This window comes from Aphelocoma coerulescens, chromosome 6 (genome assembly GCF_041296385.1).
Source record: "Aphelocoma coerulescens isolate FSJ_1873_10779 chromosome 6, UR_Acoe_1.0, whole genome shotgun sequence".
In the NCBI taxonomy this organism is placed as follows: domain Eukaryota; kingdom Metazoa; phylum Chordata; class Aves; order Passeriformes; family Corvidae; genus Aphelocoma; species Aphelocoma coerulescens.
The window spans coordinates 3,622,564-3,641,293 of NC_091020.1; the positions used below are offsets into that span (position 1 = coordinate 3,622,564).

Sequence of the window (18,730 nt, forward strand, 5' to 3'; positions counted from 1 at the left end):
TTTCTAAGGGAATCCTGTCATTCTGTGACGCCAATTAAAATGTTACGATCCGGTTTAAACTCAGAAAAGCAAAGTAAGCTAAGTCTCTGAGTATAAACCGGAAAGAATTTAGAAGGTGCAAAATATCCCCAGAAATGAGATTAAAACCAAATGAGATTAAATATTGTTGCCAAAAAATGGATGTATTTTATTTAATAGCAGAGAGGCAAAGGGAAGGAAAGAGAAAAGAAAGAAAGAAACAGAAAAAGAAGGGTGCGTGGGGGGTGAGGGAACAGGGAGAGGTGACAGGGGTTGGATGGAAGCATATCACCCCCCATGTGAGGGTCCCAACGACGTCTCGCTGCTCCCCTCCATCCGCTCTGCTGGTGGTGAGGGTCCCCCGTCGCTGCCGTGGCCACGCCACGCCACCACATGCCACCACATGCCACCACACGCCACCACACGCCACCACACGCCACCACACGCCACCACACGCCACCACACGCCGCCAGACGCCGCCAGATGCCAAAGAGTACAGAATTCCATGGGTTAATGCACACTTTGGGCCAGGTGGGAACGCCCACGTGTCTCCCTTGCAGGGGCTGGCTTGACACACTGTCCCTTGCAACACTGAGGGTCTGGTGCATCATCTCTGGTGCTCTGGTGCAGGGTCTGGGGACCCCTTTGAGGGGGACCCCTGTGATGGGCCATGTCCCCCCCTCCTGCTGTGGATAAGCTTCTGACCACAGGCTTTTCCAAGATACCCAAAGCCTCTCCTCTCCCCCCCCCCCCCCCGCCCTTTGGTGAAGGGTTTGTTCGAGCCTGGCAGCTGATAGCCCTGGGGCTGTGGTCTCTCCACTTTGGAGGTGTTAAGCCTGTGCTTTCTGAATGTCCACCCAAATACACCACCTTCATTGCAACGATTAATGCCAAGGACAACTGAGAGACAGTGGGTTCCGTCGCCAACAGGCTCAGGAATTATGAGAGTTCAGTCAATGGCCTGATGCAGGCTCCTGTCTCTGCTGTGGTTAGGGACTTCAAAGAGGAGTTTAAAGAGCAGATTAGGGAGGTGAGGACAAACAGTGTGGCACCAGTGGAAGTCACAGGCCCCCAAATCAGAGCCCAACATCCCCCAGCTGGGGAGGGGAGGGGAGGGGAGGGGAGGGGAGGGGAGGGGAGGGGAGGGGAGGGGAGGGGAGGGGAGGGGAGGGGAGGGGAGGGGAGGGGAGGGGAGGGGAGGGGAGGGGAGGGGAGGGGAGGGGAGGGGAGGAGAGGAGAGGAGAGGAGAGGAGAGGAGAGGAGAGGAGAGGAGAGGAGAGGAGAGGAGAGGAGAGGAGAGGAGAGGAGAGGAGAGGAGAGGAGAGGAGAGGAGAGGAGAGGAGAGGAGAGGAGAGGAGAGGAGAGGAGAGGAGAGGAGAGGAGAGGAGAGGAGAGGAGAGGAGAGGAGAGGAGAGGAGAGGAGAGGAGAGGAGAGGAGAGGAGAGGAGAGGAGAGGAGAGGAGAGGAGAGGAGAGGAGAGGAGAGGAGAGGAGAGGAGAGGAGAGGAGAGGAGAGGAGAGGAGAGGAGAGGAGAGGAGAGGAGAGGAGAGGAGAGGAGAGGAGAGGAGAGGAGAGGAGAGGAGAGGAGAGGAGGTACACCCCACAAGCTGACCTGTGGTTCTTCCTGTGTGACCACGGGGAAAACATGAGAAGGTGGGATGGGAAACCTACTTCTGTACTGGCAGCACAGGTGCATGACCTCAAGGAGGAAAAAAGTAACCGAGGGAATTATGCTAAAGTGAAGGTAGCTTCAGCCTCCCTTGACCAAGCTGCCAGGTATTATAGAAGGGAGGATGATACATCGGATCCCCTTGCAGGAACCTCGAGCATGTATGCCCAGGGAGGGAATGCTAACCAGGGCTAGAGGGGCCCTGCCTCTAGCCAGGAAGAGGCACGGGAGAATCAGGTCTTTTGGACAGCGTGGATCCGATGGCCTGGCACATCAGAGTCACAAAAATATGAAGCCTTAGTCGACGCTGGTGCGCAGTCTACCCTAATGCCATCGGGACATGTGGGGGCAGAACCTGTTCCTGGGCACCACTGCTGGGGTGACAGGGGATCACAGCAGTTGACCCTGTTGGAAGCTGAGGTGAGCTGGATTGGGAAGGAGTGGCAGAAACACCCTATTGTGACTGGCCCAGAGGCCTCTTGTATTCTGGGCATAGACTTCCTCCGGAACGGCTATTACAAAGACCCAAAAGGACCCAGGTGGGCATTTGGGATAACTGTTGTGGAGGCAGAGGGCATTAGGCAATTGAACACTTTGCCTGGACTATCTGAGAATCCTTCTGCAGTTGGGCTTCTGAAGGTGGAAGAGCAGTGTGGCCCAATTGCCACCTGGATGGTGCACTGCTGGCAGTATTGGACTGAGATGCTGTGAGCCCCATCCACAAGATGATCCACAAGCTGGAGAGCCAAGGCGTGGTCAGCAAGGCCCACTCACCTTTCAACAGCCCCATCTGGCCTGTGCAGAAGTCTGACAGGGAATGGAGATTGACTGTGGACTATTGTGGCTTGAATGAAGTAACTCCACCACTGAGCGCTGCCATGCCGACATGCTGGAGCTCCAGTACGAGCTGGAGTCGAAAGCAGCAAAGTGGTACGCCACCACTGACATTGCTAATGCCTTTTTCTCCATTCCTCTGACACCAGAGTGCAGGCCCCAGTTTGCCTTCACATGGAGGGGCGTGCAGTACACCTGGAACCGACTGCCCCAGGGGTGGAAGCACAGTCCCACCATCTGCCATGGGCTGATCCAGACTGCACTGGAAAAGGGTGAGGCTCCAGAACATCTGCAGTACATTGACGATGTCATTGTGTGGGGGAACATGGCAATGGAGGTATTTGAGAAGGGAGAGAAAATCATCCAGATTCTCCTGGAAGCTGGCTTTGCCATCAAAAGAGCAAAGTCAAGCAAAGTCTCAAGCCCGAGAGATCCAGTTCTTGGGGGTAAAGTGGCAAGACTGATGGTGTCAGATTCCCACCGAGGTCATCAATAACATCACCATGATGTCCCCACCGACCAGCAAAAAGGAAATGCAAGCTTTCCTAGGTGCCATAGGTTTTTGGAGACTGCACATCCCTGACTAAAGCCAGATCATGAGCCCTTTCTACCTGGTTACCTGCAAGACGAACCATTTCTTCTGGGGCCCTGAACAGGAGCAAGCCTTCACCCAGTTCAAACAGGAGATCGCTCATGTGGTAGCCCTTGGCCCAGTCAAGACAGGACCAGAGGTGAAGAATGTGCTCTACTCTGCAGCCAGGAGCCGTGGTCTGTCCTGAAGCCGTTTGCAGAAGGTGCCTGGTGAGACTTGGGGCTGCCAGCTGGGATTCTGGAGCCAAAGTTACAGAAGGTCTGAAGCCAACTACACCCCAACAGAGAAGGAAAATTTGGCTGCCTATGACGGAGTTAAGGCCACCTCAGAGGGCACCGGCACTGAAGCACAACTCCTCCTGGTACCCCGACTACTGGTGCAGCTCTGCTTGTGGTAGCAGCCATTGTACTGGAGCCTTTCTAACACCCTACCTCACTAGAGGGGGCCCTTTCACCATCTGCTCAGATGCCTCAGGGGAAACCCCGGGACCCAGGGCCCTTTTCCCCTCCAGGGGAGCCTCTCCCAGCCACGTTCAGGAGCTGGGCTGCTGCTGCCCAGCCCCGCCATGCCTCTGCTATTGCTCTGGCTTTTTTTGCTACACTGTGGCCCTGCAGTCCCTGCCTGTCGGAATGCTCCGTGGTTCCAGCTACCGCTGTGGCGCTTCTGTGGAGTTTCTGGTGTATCTTGTTTACTGCTCTGGGACTTTGCTTGTCCCTGCTGTTCCAGCTTGCTGCTTCCAAGGTTGCTGCTACAGCTGATTTCGCTATTCGCAGGGGCATCGGGACTGGCTGCCCTGTGAGTTGTAAAGCAAGCCCCTTTTCCATCCCTTCCACCGGCATGTCCGCCGTTGTCCATGAGGAGAAAGATGGCCGAGCTGGCGCCACAGCGCCCCCTGCAGGCGCGGGGGAACCACCGCACAGAGGAGGAAAGGGCTTGCAGCCAGGAGAGGCCGGTGCTGGGTTCTGCTCCTGTTTGTTGTTGTTGCTGCCCATGTTGTTGTTTGTTTGCACTGTTACACATACTAGTAAAGAACCGTTATTCCTTTTTCCATATCTTTGCCTGAAAGCCTCTTAATTTCAAAGTTATAATGATTTGGAGGGAAGGGGGTCACATTCTCCATTCCAGGGAGGTCCTAAAGACACCTGTCTTTCAAACCAAGACAAGCTGACAGTTAATTTGATGCCTTAACAATTTATTAGCAATATAATGAAGACTTAATTAATTAATTTAGGTAGTCAAAAGGTAACATAACATAAGGTTGTTCACTGGAGCTTGGAAGGGTAGCTGCAGAGGTCTCTGGTGAAGGGTGGGAGACCATCAGCAGCAGAAAACACAATGTTGCCGGCTCCTTCCAGATGCTCCAGCTGACACAAATGCTGTCACTCAGGCGCTGGTTTCCAGTGCACGTGCTTCTTGGGTCCTTGGCCCTTCTCTGTCTGCTGTAATGCAGAGAGTTTTGGTTCATCAAGACCCTTCCGCTCCTGGGCTCTGCCTTTCAGAATCACCCGTGCTTTCTTCTGAGTCGGCTTCAGGTTAGGAATCCTAGGAAGAAAGGGACTGGTATTAGCCACACCATTTCCAGCCAGCTGCTCTTCTGTCTCCTTGCAGAGCACACAGTGTTGTATCCTCTCTCTGTGCAAGCAGTGAGCAGCAAAGTAAACAGCTGCACTCGCTGCGTGGAGGCTTCAGAAGTGGAAGGGCAGAAATATGACCAGTTAAGTGCCTGGGGACCAACTGCAGGACACTGTGTTCTGCGTAGAGAAGCAGGCCTTGCTTGTCCCAAAAGGAAGCAGAGCTAGGGACTGGCTGGTTCCTTGACAGCCATTCTGGATCTCTCATTCCAGATTTTGCAACCCTCCAGGAGCTTAATGTTCAATACAGTGTCTTTTCCCAGTGTCTCCCTACTTGCTTTTACCAAGGCCAGATGATGATCTTTCTGTGCTCCTGTATGTAGGTATTTATGCTGCCTCTGGGGCTGCTTGTCTCCAGGCCCACCCTCCCATCCCAGTCAGAGGGACTGAAGGGAGAGCATTAGGGGGATGAACCAGGCTGTGCTTGGTGGCACCCAGCAACAGGACAAGAGGCAATGGGCAGAACCTGAACAGAAGTTCCACCTGAACCTGAAAAAGAACCTCTTTCCTGTGCAGGTGACAGGTTGCCCAATGAGGGTGTGGAGTGTTCCTCACTGGAATTATTCCAGAGCCCTCTGGACACAACCGTGTGCCATGTGCTCTGGGATGACCCTGCTTGAGCAGGGAAGCGGGACCAGATGACCTACTGGGGTCCCTTCCAACCTGTCCCACCCTGTGATTCAGTGATACCCATCAGTAGCATGAGTTGGCAAGTGCCCAGACATTTCCCACCTGCACAACAGGGTGGTCTCAAACTTCCCCGCGCACTCCGGGGAGAACAGCATGTGAAAAGTCTGCTTCTGGCCAGGAGCGATGGTGCCCTGGTAGGGGTTGATGGAGAACAGGTCATGGACGAGATCTGGGAAGATTTCCAGGGAGGAACTGACACGCTGCAGAGAGAGGTGCTTTTGCCTCGAGAGGTGTAGCTTCTGCTGCTTGGACTGCTGCTGCTTGGAAGGCTGCTGCTGCTGCTGCTTGGAAGGCTGCTGCTGCTGCTGCTGCAAGAGGTGCTGTTCCTTGGAGTGGTGCCGCTTCTTGGAACGCTTTTTCTTCAAATCCAGCTCCTTCTCCTCAGAATGCTGCTGCGGCTCCGAGTCCTGTGGCTGTTGATTAATGTATTCCACAAGCTTCTTGAATTCACCCTGCTCCAGCAGCTGATTGAAATGGTTCAGGTCCTGCTGGTACCGCTGGTGCCGCTGGTACTCGGCCTCCTGCTGTGCCTGCGCGATCTCCTGCTGCCACTTCTCCGAGTCCTCTGGCTTTTGATTAATGTATTCCACAAGCTTCTTGAATTCACCCTTCTCCAGCAGATGATTGAAATAGTTCAGGTCCTGCTGGTACCGCTGGTGCCGCTGGTACTCGGCCTCCTGCTGTGCCTGTGCGATCTCCTGCTGCCGCTTCTTGTAAATGCGGTATGCCTCAAACTGCTGCATTATCTTCTCACCAAAATAATGCTCCTGCTTCTCTAGAGACTCATCATGCTTCTGAAACATCCGCTGCATCTCCGTATGGAAATCCAGCGGCTTATGCCGCTCCGGGTACAATTCCTCGTACTCGCTCAGGCACCTATCCAGCCACTGCTCATCGAAATAAAGCTGCTGCTTTGCAAGAGACTCCCGGTGCTCCCTATAGTACTGCCGCATTGCCTCGTACGTCTCTCTGACCCGGTCCATGGCATCCACGTTCCACTCCACGCGTTGGAATGGCGGCTCCGCGCACTCCTGCCGCAGCTCCAGGAGAGTCTGCTGCCTCTTCTCTTCATTCTGCCGCATCTTCTTGAAATTATCCTCGATCTTCTTATGGAGAGCCTCCAGCAGCTGCTCAGAATCCTGCTGCTGCTCCTGGAAATCCAGCTGCAGCTGCTCGGAATCCTGCTGCTGCTCCTGGAAATCCAGCTGCTGCTCCTGGAAATCCAGCTGCAGCTGCTCGGAATCCTGCTGCTGCTCCTGGAAATCCAGCTGCAGCTGTTCGGAATCCTGCTGCAGCTGCTCCTCGAAATCCTGCTCCTTCTCCTCAGAATCCTCCTCCTCCTCCTCGAAATCCAGCTGCAGCTGCTCACAATACTGCTGCAGCTGCTCCAGGAAATCCTGCTCCTTCTCCTCAGAATCCTCCTCCTCGGAATCCAGCTGCAGCGGCTCGGCACGCAGCTTGGCAAGCCGCTGTTGCTCCAGCAGCGCAGAAGGCTGCATCTCAAAACGATGCTCCTGCTGCCACCAGAAATGACGCAGCAGCTTTCTGCGATGCCTTACAGTATCAGAGGAGAGGAACTTGCCTGCAGAGAGGAAGAGGACACCTTTCAAATACAAAATTCTATGCTCCCAGCAACTCTGCCTCCTGCTGCAGGTGGGTAGAAGAGAGCTGGGATGCACTTGGAGCATCTCTGGACAAGTACCTTCAGCAGGAAATAGAGCATCTGGGAGCAGGGTCTCTGCCTGCAGCACACACTGCCATGCCAAAACAGGAGGGTTGGTTTTAGACAGTGACTTTGCACTTGCCCTGGGGTGGGGAACTGCACACAGACAGTGGCCGCAGGGCAGCTCACTCATTACACCATTGTTTTTCCCAGTCTCACACTTCCCAAAGAGATGACCTGATGTCCCCCTTCCCAGTCCTGACCCAGCACGTGGCTCTCCCCAGAGCCCAGCTCAGCTCCTTTGCAGAGCAGAAGTGGCAGAGCAAGAACAGAAGGGCTGAAAGGCAGCGGGGGGCAAGGTGAAAACTCTCCAGCTGCAGTTGGGAGGATGCTGATGAAAGTGGACGTGTGGACAAGGGTGAAAAAGCAATTAATGTTTTGGGGTGAAGGGGCAGGGTCTTCTCCCCAGGCCCTCAGCTACCAAGTGAAATGCTCTTACACATCAGAGTCTTTGAGTATGGCTTCATCACTGCTTCTTCACTATCGCCGACTTTCTCCCAGGAGTATTCCAGGGCTACCTTTCCTGTGTTGTGCATCGTGAAACTGAAAAGCAAGGAGGAGAAATAAAAAGAAAACATCCAATAAATATCAAGCGAATGGCACAGCAACATTGTCTGATGGACTCCTGGTACCACTTTCTGCTGAGGAGCATCTTCTTCCCCAGGCAAAAAAAATCCTGCCATGCTCAGACTGCTGTCCTGGGTGGCCCAAAAAAGTATTTCAAAGTCTGGAAGTTTAAGAGGAAAGGGCCAACACGGTGCCCAGGATGTCGAAGCTCAGGGGCTTACTCTGGACTTTAGGTCTTGGTTTGACTGCAAACTTATTCTTGAGCAGATGAGGACAGGGGACATGCAGTGAAAGCAAACCCACGGCTGTTCTCAGCAGAAAGGCATGGCAGCATTGAACCTCTCCTGACCACCATCTCCTGCTTGGCTTTGCGTACACGTAGAGGGGCCTGTGCTGATTTTGGCTGGGGTAGAGTTTTGGGAAGCAGGCATGGGGTCAGCCAGCCCTGGGCAAAGGCAGCTCCTGTTCACAGGGCCCTGCCTGGCCTCCAGCACTCACGTGGCCGTCCTTGTCTGGAAGGGGAAGGTATCCTTGAACTGAACCACGGCTGTGCTCAGTTCGAACTCGGCGTAGGCAACAAGGGCACTGAGGTACACCTCGGCCTCACGGCTGCTCTCCTCCACCACAGTGTGAGCCGGTTCTGGGACTGCCTCAAGCACCTGGGAACAGAGGAGGGAAGAATCACTGAGCAGAGCCCAGAAAGCCAGGCTGAGAAGGGAATCTTTTGGCCTCCAAGATCAGCCTCCTAGAGGGACTAGAAAGGACCATTCACTTTTACTTCCCTGGAAAGATGACCAAATGGGGGCTGTTCTGCTACAGTATTTGTTTCTACCCACTGACCAAAGCAGTCCCCACCACAGCTGTTAATATACCCATGAAGGCTATAGCTGTGTCCCAGTCCCTGTACTTCAACCTTGTAGAGGGACTGACTTTTTTCCTGGTTCCCTATAAATCCAGCAGGTCTCAAAATTAGGGTTAAGTTCCCCTGCTGGAGCTCTGTGGATGGAGAACCCCAAGACTGAAGAGTTCTAGAAAGCACCTTTTTCTTCTTGTCTTAGGAGCAAGTGCTCTCCAGATGTCATGTGTGGAGCAGCAGCCACACTGCTGGGGGCTGGGGTTGGGTATTTTGGGATGTGAAAGATCTCAGCAGGAAAGTCCAACTGCAGATGTTCTGATAGAAAAGAGGATGGTTTAGAGGCCTTAGAATGGTCCAGAAACTCAGAAAGAACCTTCACCCAAGATGAGTGTGTTTGGCAATGATGACAGTAAAAGCAAGGGTTTCTGGAGATGATCCTTTTCCAGACTCCTCCATACTGTCATATAGTGCCTGGGCTACTCCATGATGAGATATGCCACACAATACAGAGATCACAACCAAAATCTCTGGTATCCATGCAGACAGAACTTGGAGCTCACCAGCATATGCAGAAGAGTGTTTGTACTTCACTTCAAAAGAAGAGACAGAGTGCAGCAGACTTAACTCCTTGTTGGTGAAAAGGCACCGAATTGGATGAAGAGATTGCTAACACCATAAAATGGGATAGAATCATAAAACATTGTCTCCCATTCAACACGGGCTGCAACACTTGTGCTTGTGGCACAGACTGATAGCTTGTGTGTGGCTAAAAGTCTCTTGTCAAAAGGCTTCCCCCCCTTGTGTGAGTGTATCTGGTCACTGTGCATCCACCTCTCCCCTAGAATGCACTGCTGGTGAACCTCACGGCTGTCCAGCGTCCAGAGGAAGCAGGAGCTGCTCAGCCAGCAGTGGTGGTGTTATGGTGTCTCTTTTTGTAAAAGCTGGGTTGGCTTTTTTTGCTGGTTTTTTTGCTTCTTACCCTCTCTTTTATAGGCCATCTGGCTCCTGGGAGTTTCCTGGTGGTATCCTTCCACGTGACAACACGCATTCCATCGTCCCAGTCCTCGACCTTCGTTTGTGGCAGCTCAAAGTTGATCTCGGCCACCTTACATTTCACAAGATGCCTCCTGAAGGTGGCTGGGACATCTGATTTCAAGGTCACTGTGATGCTCTTGGCACAGCCAGGATGGAGGTGTCCCACCTAGGGAGAATCAGGGAGTCAAGACCAAACTGGGAGCACTGCCAAGACCAGTACTGACAGCAAAAGGTACGGATGCGGTGAGCAGCTGTGCCAGGAATCTGCACCTCAGCGTGGATTTATGTGAAGTTTGATAGACAAAAGTATGAACAGAAGGTGCCACCTCCCATAACATGGAGCATTTTCTGCAAGGCTGGCAGCCTTGGCCCAGCCAAGCCAGGGACTACATCTCCTATGTGGCACTGGAATGGGCTATCACTGGTACGTGAGGACTCCCTGCCAGCTCCTGGGTACACCAGGGCAGGGCTTGAGAAATGGGGAAAAGGCAGAGCAGTCCACACTCACCTTCGGGGAGAACTGGAATGGGGCATCTGCCTCCCACTCAAAGCGCAGGACCTTCGTACGGGTGCGGTTGGTGATGGTGAAGGTCCTGCGGCAGTGCTTCCCAATATGACAGTTCCCAAACTGGATGTGATTTGCTCTGACAGCTGTTAAGGAGGAGAGCAAGGGATCTCAGCATGCAGTGAGGTCCACCCGCTCCCCTCACGGGCACAGACACCTGTATGTCCAATGCTTCCTTGCTCCAAGCCTTCCTCCCTCTGGGACAGAGCTCCCCAGACAGCTCCCCATCCCACCACTTTCAGGGAAACACCCTGACACATCCCTAAGCCAGCGACATGCAGCACAGCACACACTGCTCTGCACACACGGCTGCCACACCCACAGGCCACCAAGTCCAGTGGGTGACAGCCAGGCCTGGCTAGAGAGAGGACACACGTGATCAGACATTTTCCTCTTCCTTGCTCCAGCTTGGCAGCCTCTCCTCTCTTACCATCAATGATGTCTTTCTTCACGCTGCTCTCAGCGTTCCTCTCCTTTGTGTCTTCCTCTAGTCCATCGAGGGTGAATTCATCCTCGTGGCCTTCACCCACCAGCTCTATTTGGGTCTTGTTAGAGTAGATGTTCACCACTGACACACAAATCCTCCCTTCCAGACGTTGAGCCAGGGTGGGTTTGAAAATGACATCAAACTCTGCCACTTGCCCGTGATGCAGAAGCAGGAAAGGCTGCTTTGGGTGCTTGCTCACTGCACAGCAATGGAAATCAGAGTTAAGTGCTACAGCTGTACAGAGGAAGTATTTCCATAGGGTATATGAGGAATAAGAGGTTGAAACCAGCTGCCTTCTAAGCACACGTTCTCCCTCCAGTGGTTCCAGACCCTCTTCCTGTGTTCACAAGACTGCCACCTCCAGACACATCACCACTTAAGCAGCTTAACCTCAGCTGCTAATGCCCAGCCCTCATTCCATCTGCTTCCAGCCAGCTCCAGCCATATGGAAAGCTGAGCCCAAGAGTGCTTTTGGCAGAAGCTGGCTGGCTGTGTGTTCAAGGGCTGCCCCCGTTCAGGCTGGTGCCTTCCCATGTGCGGCAAAGACCTCAGAGGGTCCACTGAGGTAGTGACAGTGCGCCACAACTCAACCCACCATGTCTAGAAGAACAGAAGAACTTCCTACAACTTGCTAGGAGGAAACCCTGCAAAGGGTCCTCAAGACAAGCTTGGGGACAGAGAGCCCAAGGAAAGAAACTGTGTCTATTATCTGGCTGCTGCTGCTTAGACAAGCCAAGAGCAGAGCACACGTTTTCCCTCTGTACATGATCACACTTCATGGTTAATGAATTTACCGTTCTCAATGGAGTCCTCTTCCACATCTTCAGTGTGGAATGTCTTGAATGTGGCTTTCCTGGCTTTCATAAAGAATGCTCCCTGCTCATCCTCCAGATGTACAATAAACTGAGAAAAGGGAACACAGAGCACAATGACGCTGGTGTGAGTACAGGATGGCATGTGGACTGGCACTGCAGTGCTGCTGCTCCACCATGGGAACCCAGCACCTCCCTCCACTACAAACAGCACTTAGCACAAAAGTTAAGTCAAACTAGCCAGGAAAAAAGGGTGTTCAGAGGCATTTGGATAGAACTGACACAGAACTAAACAGGACAGAAAGTAATGAGCAGAATGTCATTAAACCACAACTAAGTTTACTTAAAACATACTAAACGGCATCAAATACAATCCAACGGAACTGGGAAATCACACACATCCCCGAGAACAAAAGGGGACCTGAGAGACAGGGGGGAAAATACTCCACCACCTTTCTTGTGTTCAACTCAAAGAAGAAAGACTGGACAGAAAATTTCCAAGAACTTCCCTTCTTGGAGAACAGACATCAGTCACTTGCTTAAAAAGAATTTCTGACACCTCTTCCCAGGTCTGCCATGTTTTTTGGGACCCCCATGCCACAAGCACTGGGTCCCCAACCAGACCATTCCTTGAGCAGGTCCTCACCTTGACAGGTACGATGCCATTGTTACGGAAGACCAGGGGCAGCATCTCTGAATCCCCCAGCTGGAGCCTCTTGAAGCGCAGCACAGCATTTCCCCTCTGGCTGCGAGCACTTGGGCACACGACTGTCACCTGTGGCTCATGCCCCTTCCCACTGATGGTGAAGGTCAGGTGTTGGGGTTTAATTTTCACGGGGCTGCAGGAGAGGCACAGAAACAATTTCAGCTGGCACTAACCCATTTCTCACTTGGCAAGCTAAGCAGCAAGGACCACCCACAGTGTTTTCCCTGCCTGGTGCTCCTGTACCCCACAGCACAGCCTCCCACCAGCCCCTTCCCAGTCCACTCAGGGCCATTCACAAGAGGAATCTGCTCCAAAGAGCCAGAGCCTTCCAGAATAACAGTCAAAAATTATTTCACTTAATTGAATCATGCAGTACAGCAGGTAAGGAATGAGTCAAATATGGCAAATCCCCTGGCTGCAATGAGATGAGACATGCGACAAACAAAAGCACAGCATGAAAGCAGTACAAGAACAAGAAGGCAAAACTAAATCAGCATCACCGTCAGTAAAGATTATTTCCAAGAACAGTAAAAAAGCAATTGCTTATTAGCAATTAGACTTCTCTTGTTCCAATTCAGCCACGAAAGGGTTGAGGAAGGGCAGGTCAAAGCCCCAAATACATAGGTTCCAGGGCAGAGGAACTGGGCTCTTCTTTCATATCAGCTTCAATCACTCATATAAAATAGCTTAATAAATGTCAGGGAGTCACAGAGGATCACTTAATTTTACAGAAACAAGGAGGAAATTGTGACTGCTGACTTGCTGGCACAGAAACTGCTTCATCTAAGTCTCTATCCTTGGAAATGCCCAGCTCAGCTGCAGCACATCTCAGTAACTTCCAGTTGGCTACCTAATGTTGCCCTGTCTTCATAGTTCCTCATACAGGCTAAAGCATCAGCCTCATTTTTCTGCTCTGCTCTAACAGTTACTGCCTCCCAGATCATCCCATGCCAAGCACTCTGCCTAAGGCTACTGAAAGCATTAGAGTTAACAAGAGGTCTGTGCCTTCCCAATGGAGAGGCAGCTTTCAGAAAGGCCTCCCCCAATATTTCACAGGGTCAGTTACCTTTTCGGGATGACAAGGGAAGCCTTGAAAGTGCAGTCATAGTTCCACTCCTCTTGTGGGGTGAAGGTCACCGTAGCAACGGCATAGGATGAGCCGGGAACAGACATCTTGACTGGATGCAACTTGAAAATGTTGATCGGGCTTTTATCCTTGGGGGAACCCACAGAGCAGTGTTAGGAGAAAACACCTTTCAACATGACACAGTTTTACTCATAAATGCATCACTGAGGACAGCCCCTGACAGTGTGCCTTCCTTCCTGCTTCCCTGGGCAGGCTCCCTCCCTCCCAGGCAATGCTGACCTTGTGCTAAAGCACTGTGTGTTCAGAGCACTGGCAGCTGCTCCAGCATATATGGGAGGTGGGCACTGCATGGAAAACCCTGCAAATAACCTAGAACTGGCCTTTACTGAGAAGGAAGAGCCAGGGAGCCTGAGGAAATGCTCTGCTTGGAGCCCTGGCATGTCAGTTCCTAACAGCCCCTCCCTGAGTGCGCTTCCAAGAGAGGTTCAGAAGGATTCACTTCTCCCACCGAAGACCCAGAGGTGTGAGCCGAAACATTGCCCGAGACATGCACAATTCAACACAACTGTTCCCTGGCTCTGCTGCTCTCCCCTGCAGTTTGACCTGCACTGAGCTACACTAGTCTGGGCCAGAGGAAGCAATGCATCTGGAGAACAAAGCACGCTCTCACACAGCCTTTAGAGGGCAACCATCACCTTGGCCTCCTGTTCTTACCTCTCCAGGCAGGGGTTTGATGGAGAGGACCACGTCACATGAGAGACTGCTTGCACTGTAGATCTTGAAGTGAGCTTCTGCCTGTTGCCCAACCGCAACCTTGCTGAAGATGAATTTGTTCTCATCTCTGATGAACAGGCCGTTGCCTTTCACCGACCGCAGCTTGCGGCTGAGGTCGGTGCTGCTGCAGCTCGGGTACTCCTCAAAGATTAATGTGACGTCCTCGACAAGTGCTGTGGACAGACCAGAGGGATGAGCATGGAGAAGCCTCCCTGATGAATTTATCTGGAAACTGCTGGCCTCTCAGAAGGATTAATAAGCCCTTTTTGCCCGGATGACTGCTAAACCCAGCCTTGGGTGGGGGACGTGGCTGTGACGATGGAGCTCAGTCAACCTCAGTCTTAAAGAGCATTGCTTTCCTTTTATCCTTCCACACATCCCTCCCAGCCTGGCAGGGATGAGTCCACTGGTGGACTTGAAGAGGGCTGGAACCTCTGAGGATTTTAAAGTGGGACACCAGGGCCAGCGTGCCCTTCTATCCAAGCAGCAAGTGTAGGTGCTGATCGGCAGCACCTCTGACCATGGGAACCTGTGGACAGTACGTACCTGGGAGGCAGGACTCGGCAGTCAGGGTAAAGGGAATGCCGAGGGGATTGTCCATGGGGTCTCTGCTCGTGATGTCAAAGTAAATGTGCTCCTCACATGTCCCCTCCTGCCCTGCGAAGCACTCCACTGTGATATTCTGCTGGCCCCACGGAGCGATGGAGCCGGAGCAAGGGGACACCGTGAACATGCCAAGACTGAGGTGACCCTGTAGAAGAAGTTCCAGGAGAGGCTGATGCCTAAGAGCTGTGCCTTGAGCACCCCAGCAAGGAGTATGCCCCGCCTCGGCCTCCAGCTGAGCCCAAGCACCCAGTCCCAGGGCAGGGAAGGATGACTCCATGACCCAAAGGCAGCCCAAGGCTGAGACTGACAAGCCGGGAGGAGCTGCAAGCCTGTCCCAAGTGGCAGAGAGGAAGGAGTTTGAGTGTAAAGAATGAAGGTGGTAGCTGTGATCCTTCAACCTCCAGAGGTAAAACACAGGAGAGGCAGAAATAGCTGTGAGAAATGATGGGAGAGAGGTAGGGGACTGGGAAGAAGAAAAAGCAATGTTGTCTGAGCTCTGTGGACTGGGAGTTCAGTGGGGGATGTTTTGGCTTCTGTGGTGTTCACAGACCTATGCTGGCTAGCAGCTACCAAACACAGGAGCTGCTCCCCTCCTTTGACCCCACAACTCCAGGTCAGAGCCAGAGTACAGGGCTGTCAGTGGGACTGAGCAGATACTGGACTCCACCCCGCAGACTACGTCCCACCCTGTGGCAATGAGCCCCCAGGCTGGGCACAGCAGCCTCTTCTCACATGCCCTGCAGCAGCACTTCTTGGGGGAGCAGGAGTCACCCACCTGTGTCACAGTGCTTGATTTTCTTCCCACGGAGTGCTTTGGAGCCAATAGAGCAGATTCCCCTTGCTTTGAACTGAGAGGAGAAAGCAGAGGCATCTGTCATGCTGAGCTCCCCTGCCTTTCTCTGAGGCCAAAGCTGGCCTTCCTCCTCATGGAGGAAAGCCTTCCTGCTCCTGATGGCTCACAGAGCAGCCTGCAGCACCCATTGCTGGACAGAGCAACTCTACCACCAGCTTTGTACTATACATGGGGATACCGAGGCTTTTTTTTGCACCCTCTCCCCAGGCCAGGGATGCAAATGGACAATTTGCATCCCTGGTCAGCCCATGTCTCCTGGCTGTCTGCCCCATACCACCTGTGGGCTGGTGCCTCCTCAGACATGAAGGGTGGTGCAGGGCTTCTCGTACCTTTCTCTTTCCAATGCAGGTGCATCCTTGGGTGCTTGGAGGATGCGGAATTTAAAGCTGAGCATGCCTTTGTTCTCCAGCATGACAGTCTGGGTTTTCTTGGTGCCCTTGACTATGGCACCAAAGTCGATGGGCGAGGCAGGCTGAATACTGTACTTGCTGTACACAGCTTTTGCCGACACCCTCACTGGGATGTTGGCAACAATCCGGCCTCCTTCACCCAAGCGGGCATCTTTCACCTGCATCCACAGGAAGGGGTGGTAAACAAAGCAGAGGCCAGCCTCTACCCCTGCCCACAGCCTCCACCCCAGGCCTCCAACAGTTTACCCGCTGTGTTTAAACACCTTCTCCAGAGTCAGATTCTCAGCTCCGCTTAGGAAGCCTCCCAAATGGTTTGGAAAGACTTTTTTTTTGTGTATGTAGGAGAGAGGATTGCCCAGTTAAAGCCTTCCTTCCAGAAGACACCTATCCTGTTTACGCTCCCAAAACACTGTGTGGTAACCCAGCCTGGCCCAGGCAGCTCACCTGGCAGTATAGGATGGGTTTGTTCTTCAGGAGGATTTCAGCTGTGGGGTGGAAGAGTAGCTCAACATTCACACCAGGCTGGGAGGCAATCAGCATGCCTGACTGAGGCTCAATACTGAAGTGAGATACCAAGTCTCGCATCCTGGGACCTGCACCTTTCAGCGTGAAACTGGGGAGAAAGGGAAGGAATGGAGACCTCTGCACTTAAAAGTACAGGTGCCAGCAGCACAGCCAGGACTTTGCACAGAACCAGAAAAAAAAGAAAACAGAGAGTCCAGCTCTGCTCAGGGAATCCTGGACCTTGACAGAGAGTGCAGACAATCATGAGGTTTCAAGCAAGAAACCTTGACACCGAAATTTTTCATCCACTCCTTTACAGAGTGTCAGAAAGAAAAAAGAGGTGACCATCACATAAAGGCAATGAATTTCAGCATTTCAGTGGCTGAAATTTCTGGGCCTCTCCTTTGTGCTCCTGCTGAGCTGTGAAGAACTGCTGGTTTGTGGCTGGATTCTCTGGTAAAATAGTTGAGATTAGAGAGCCGAGGTTTTGTATTTACCATGAGGTAGCCAGCGTGGAAACAGGTTCTAGCCATTGACAGAGGGAGAATGCAGGCCTAGGAACCTGAGGAAATGCTCACTACCAGGCAGCTGGACTCACCTGTACTCTATGTTGTATATCCCTTTGTTCTTTAGACTCAGGACTTTTTTCACTTTATCCTGGACATTTGTTGCAGCGGGGATACTGCAACACGCCTATATCAAACCAGGAGTCCCGTGGAAAAGAAATATATACGGACGGATTCTTGCTAGATGTTTCAGAGATGTTTATTTCCCCAGCCGCATGGCCGGGCTCTGCCGAGGGACCTCTTACCGTCGGGACCCGAGCTGCTTTGCCCGCGCAGGGGAACACAAACCAGCCAATGGGGAACGAGGCTGAGCAGGGGCAGGGAAACCCTGTGCCTCCCCTCAGGGCTCCCAGGGCTACAGGGCGGGGGGAGGAGACCCCAACATCTCACCCGTTTTATTTTAATAAAAGGAGAATGAAGACAACTGGATAAACATAACAAGAACAGTTTCAAAACAAAACAAGCCACCCTCCTGAGTCTTTAAATGTACTTTTTTGTTTTGTTGTTCAAGGATTCCTTTTACTTCTAGATACATTTTTTTCTGTGGCTCAGAGAGCCCCATTTCCCACGATTCTTCCATAGTCCAGATATGGAATAGCAAAACAAAACCAAGAAGAGGAATCCAAAGTTTCCAGGGTTTACTCACACAAAGTCGCTTAGGGATCGGGGATCGTTCTGCCCGCATTATCCACCATATTGTTGCAGTGGGGATACTGCAACACGCCTATATCAAACCAGGAGTCCCGTGGAAAAGAAATAGATACGGACGGATTCTTGCTAGATGTTTCAGAGATGTTTATTTCCCCAGCCGCATGGCCGGGCTCTGCCGAGGGACCTCTTACCGTCGGGACCCGAGCTGCTTTGCCCGTGCAGGGGAACACAAACCAGCCAATGGGGAACGAGGCTGAGCAGGGGCAGGGAAACCCCGTGCCTCCCTCAGGGCTCCCGGGGCTACAGGCGGGGGGAGGAGACCCCAACAGACATTAATGGTTCTAAATTCCAAGCTTCCATCTGGACCTGCAGAAAACCCAGAGAGCAAGGTCAAAAAGAGTATTTGTGAGCTGCTGCAGCATACACCAGGCCACAAGCTACATGGAGGTCTTGGCACAAAACCCTTTTCAGCAAGTTTCTGTTCTTGGAAGTGTTTTCTAGCTACTTGTCTGCCCTTTCTCTTCTTACTCAAAATACCTGCAGGTTTAGTAGCTAAGGAGCTCAGCTTCCATTTCCTCGCTTCCAAGCACAAATCCAATTACTTTATATGCTGTGCTAAGCCTGTGGGAGTTGCCAACTGCCTGTTCACGTCAGTGTTGTTTCAAAGCCCCCAAATCCAATCTGCACATGAAGCTGCACACCTCAGAGTTCAGATGGGAGAGACTTAAGGCTGTCAGTGTGCTGACAATGCTTTACTCCACGCAGCTTGCAGGGTATGCGCTTTATGTATCTGTGCCATCCTTGCATCCCATCCCATCCCATCCCATCCCATCCCATCCCATCCCATCCCATCCCATCCCATCCCAAGTGCTTTGGTTGCCCACCTCCCAAGGTAATGCAGTGCACCTGGACTACTTTGTTTGGGAGGCATCCACTGACCTTCAGGCATGTCGATGCTCAGAGAAACATCATAGACCTCTGCAGAGATTTCAATGTTTTCAGCATGAACAATCCCCAGGATGTTTTCTGTATCTGAAACCTGAGGCAGCAAGAAACAAACACTGTTCAGATTATTCTTTTGGTAGACAGCCCCT

General features: G+C 52.4%; 1 protein-coding gene across 1 annotated transcript in view; it reads right to left on the reverse strand.

The window, feature by feature from the left end:
* Positions 1–4,301: 4,301 nt before the first annotated feature.
* Positions 4,302–18,730, reverse strand: part of LOC138112759 (hydrocephalus-inducing protein homolog) — a 78,946-nt gene continuing 64,517 nt past the window's right edge. The window contains exons 50-67 of the mRNA XM_069020358.1: positions 18,576–18,675; positions 17,968–18,002; positions 17,018–17,076; positions 16,360–16,528; positions 15,835–16,073; positions 15,428–15,500; positions 14,593–14,797; positions 13,987–14,219; positions 13,252–13,400; positions 12,126–12,318; positions 11,462–11,570; positions 10,611–10,865; positions 10,124–10,266; positions 9,560–9,781; positions 8,223–8,383; positions 7,597–7,700; positions 5,477–7,016; positions 4,302–4,655 (exon numbers count right to left, since the gene is read on the reverse strand). Of these exons, the coding sequence (XP_068876459.1) occupies positions 4,493–4,655; positions 5,477–7,016; positions 7,597–7,700; positions 8,223–8,383; positions 9,560–9,781; positions 10,124–10,266; positions 10,611–10,865; positions 11,462–11,570; positions 12,126–12,318; positions 13,252–13,400; positions 13,987–14,219; positions 14,593–14,797; positions 15,428–15,500; positions 15,835–16,073; positions 16,360–16,528; positions 17,018–17,076; positions 17,968–18,002; positions 18,576–18,675 (4,152 nt within the window). The 3' untranslated portion in view covers positions 4,302–4,492. The remainder of the gene's footprint in view (positions 4,656–5,476; positions 7,017–7,596; positions 7,701–8,222; positions 8,384–9,559; positions 9,782–10,123; positions 10,267–10,610; positions 10,866–11,461; positions 11,571–12,125; positions 12,319–13,251; positions 13,401–13,986; positions 14,220–14,592; positions 14,798–15,427; positions 15,501–15,834; positions 16,074–16,359; positions 16,529–17,017; positions 17,077–17,967; positions 18,003–18,575; positions 18,676–18,730) is intronic.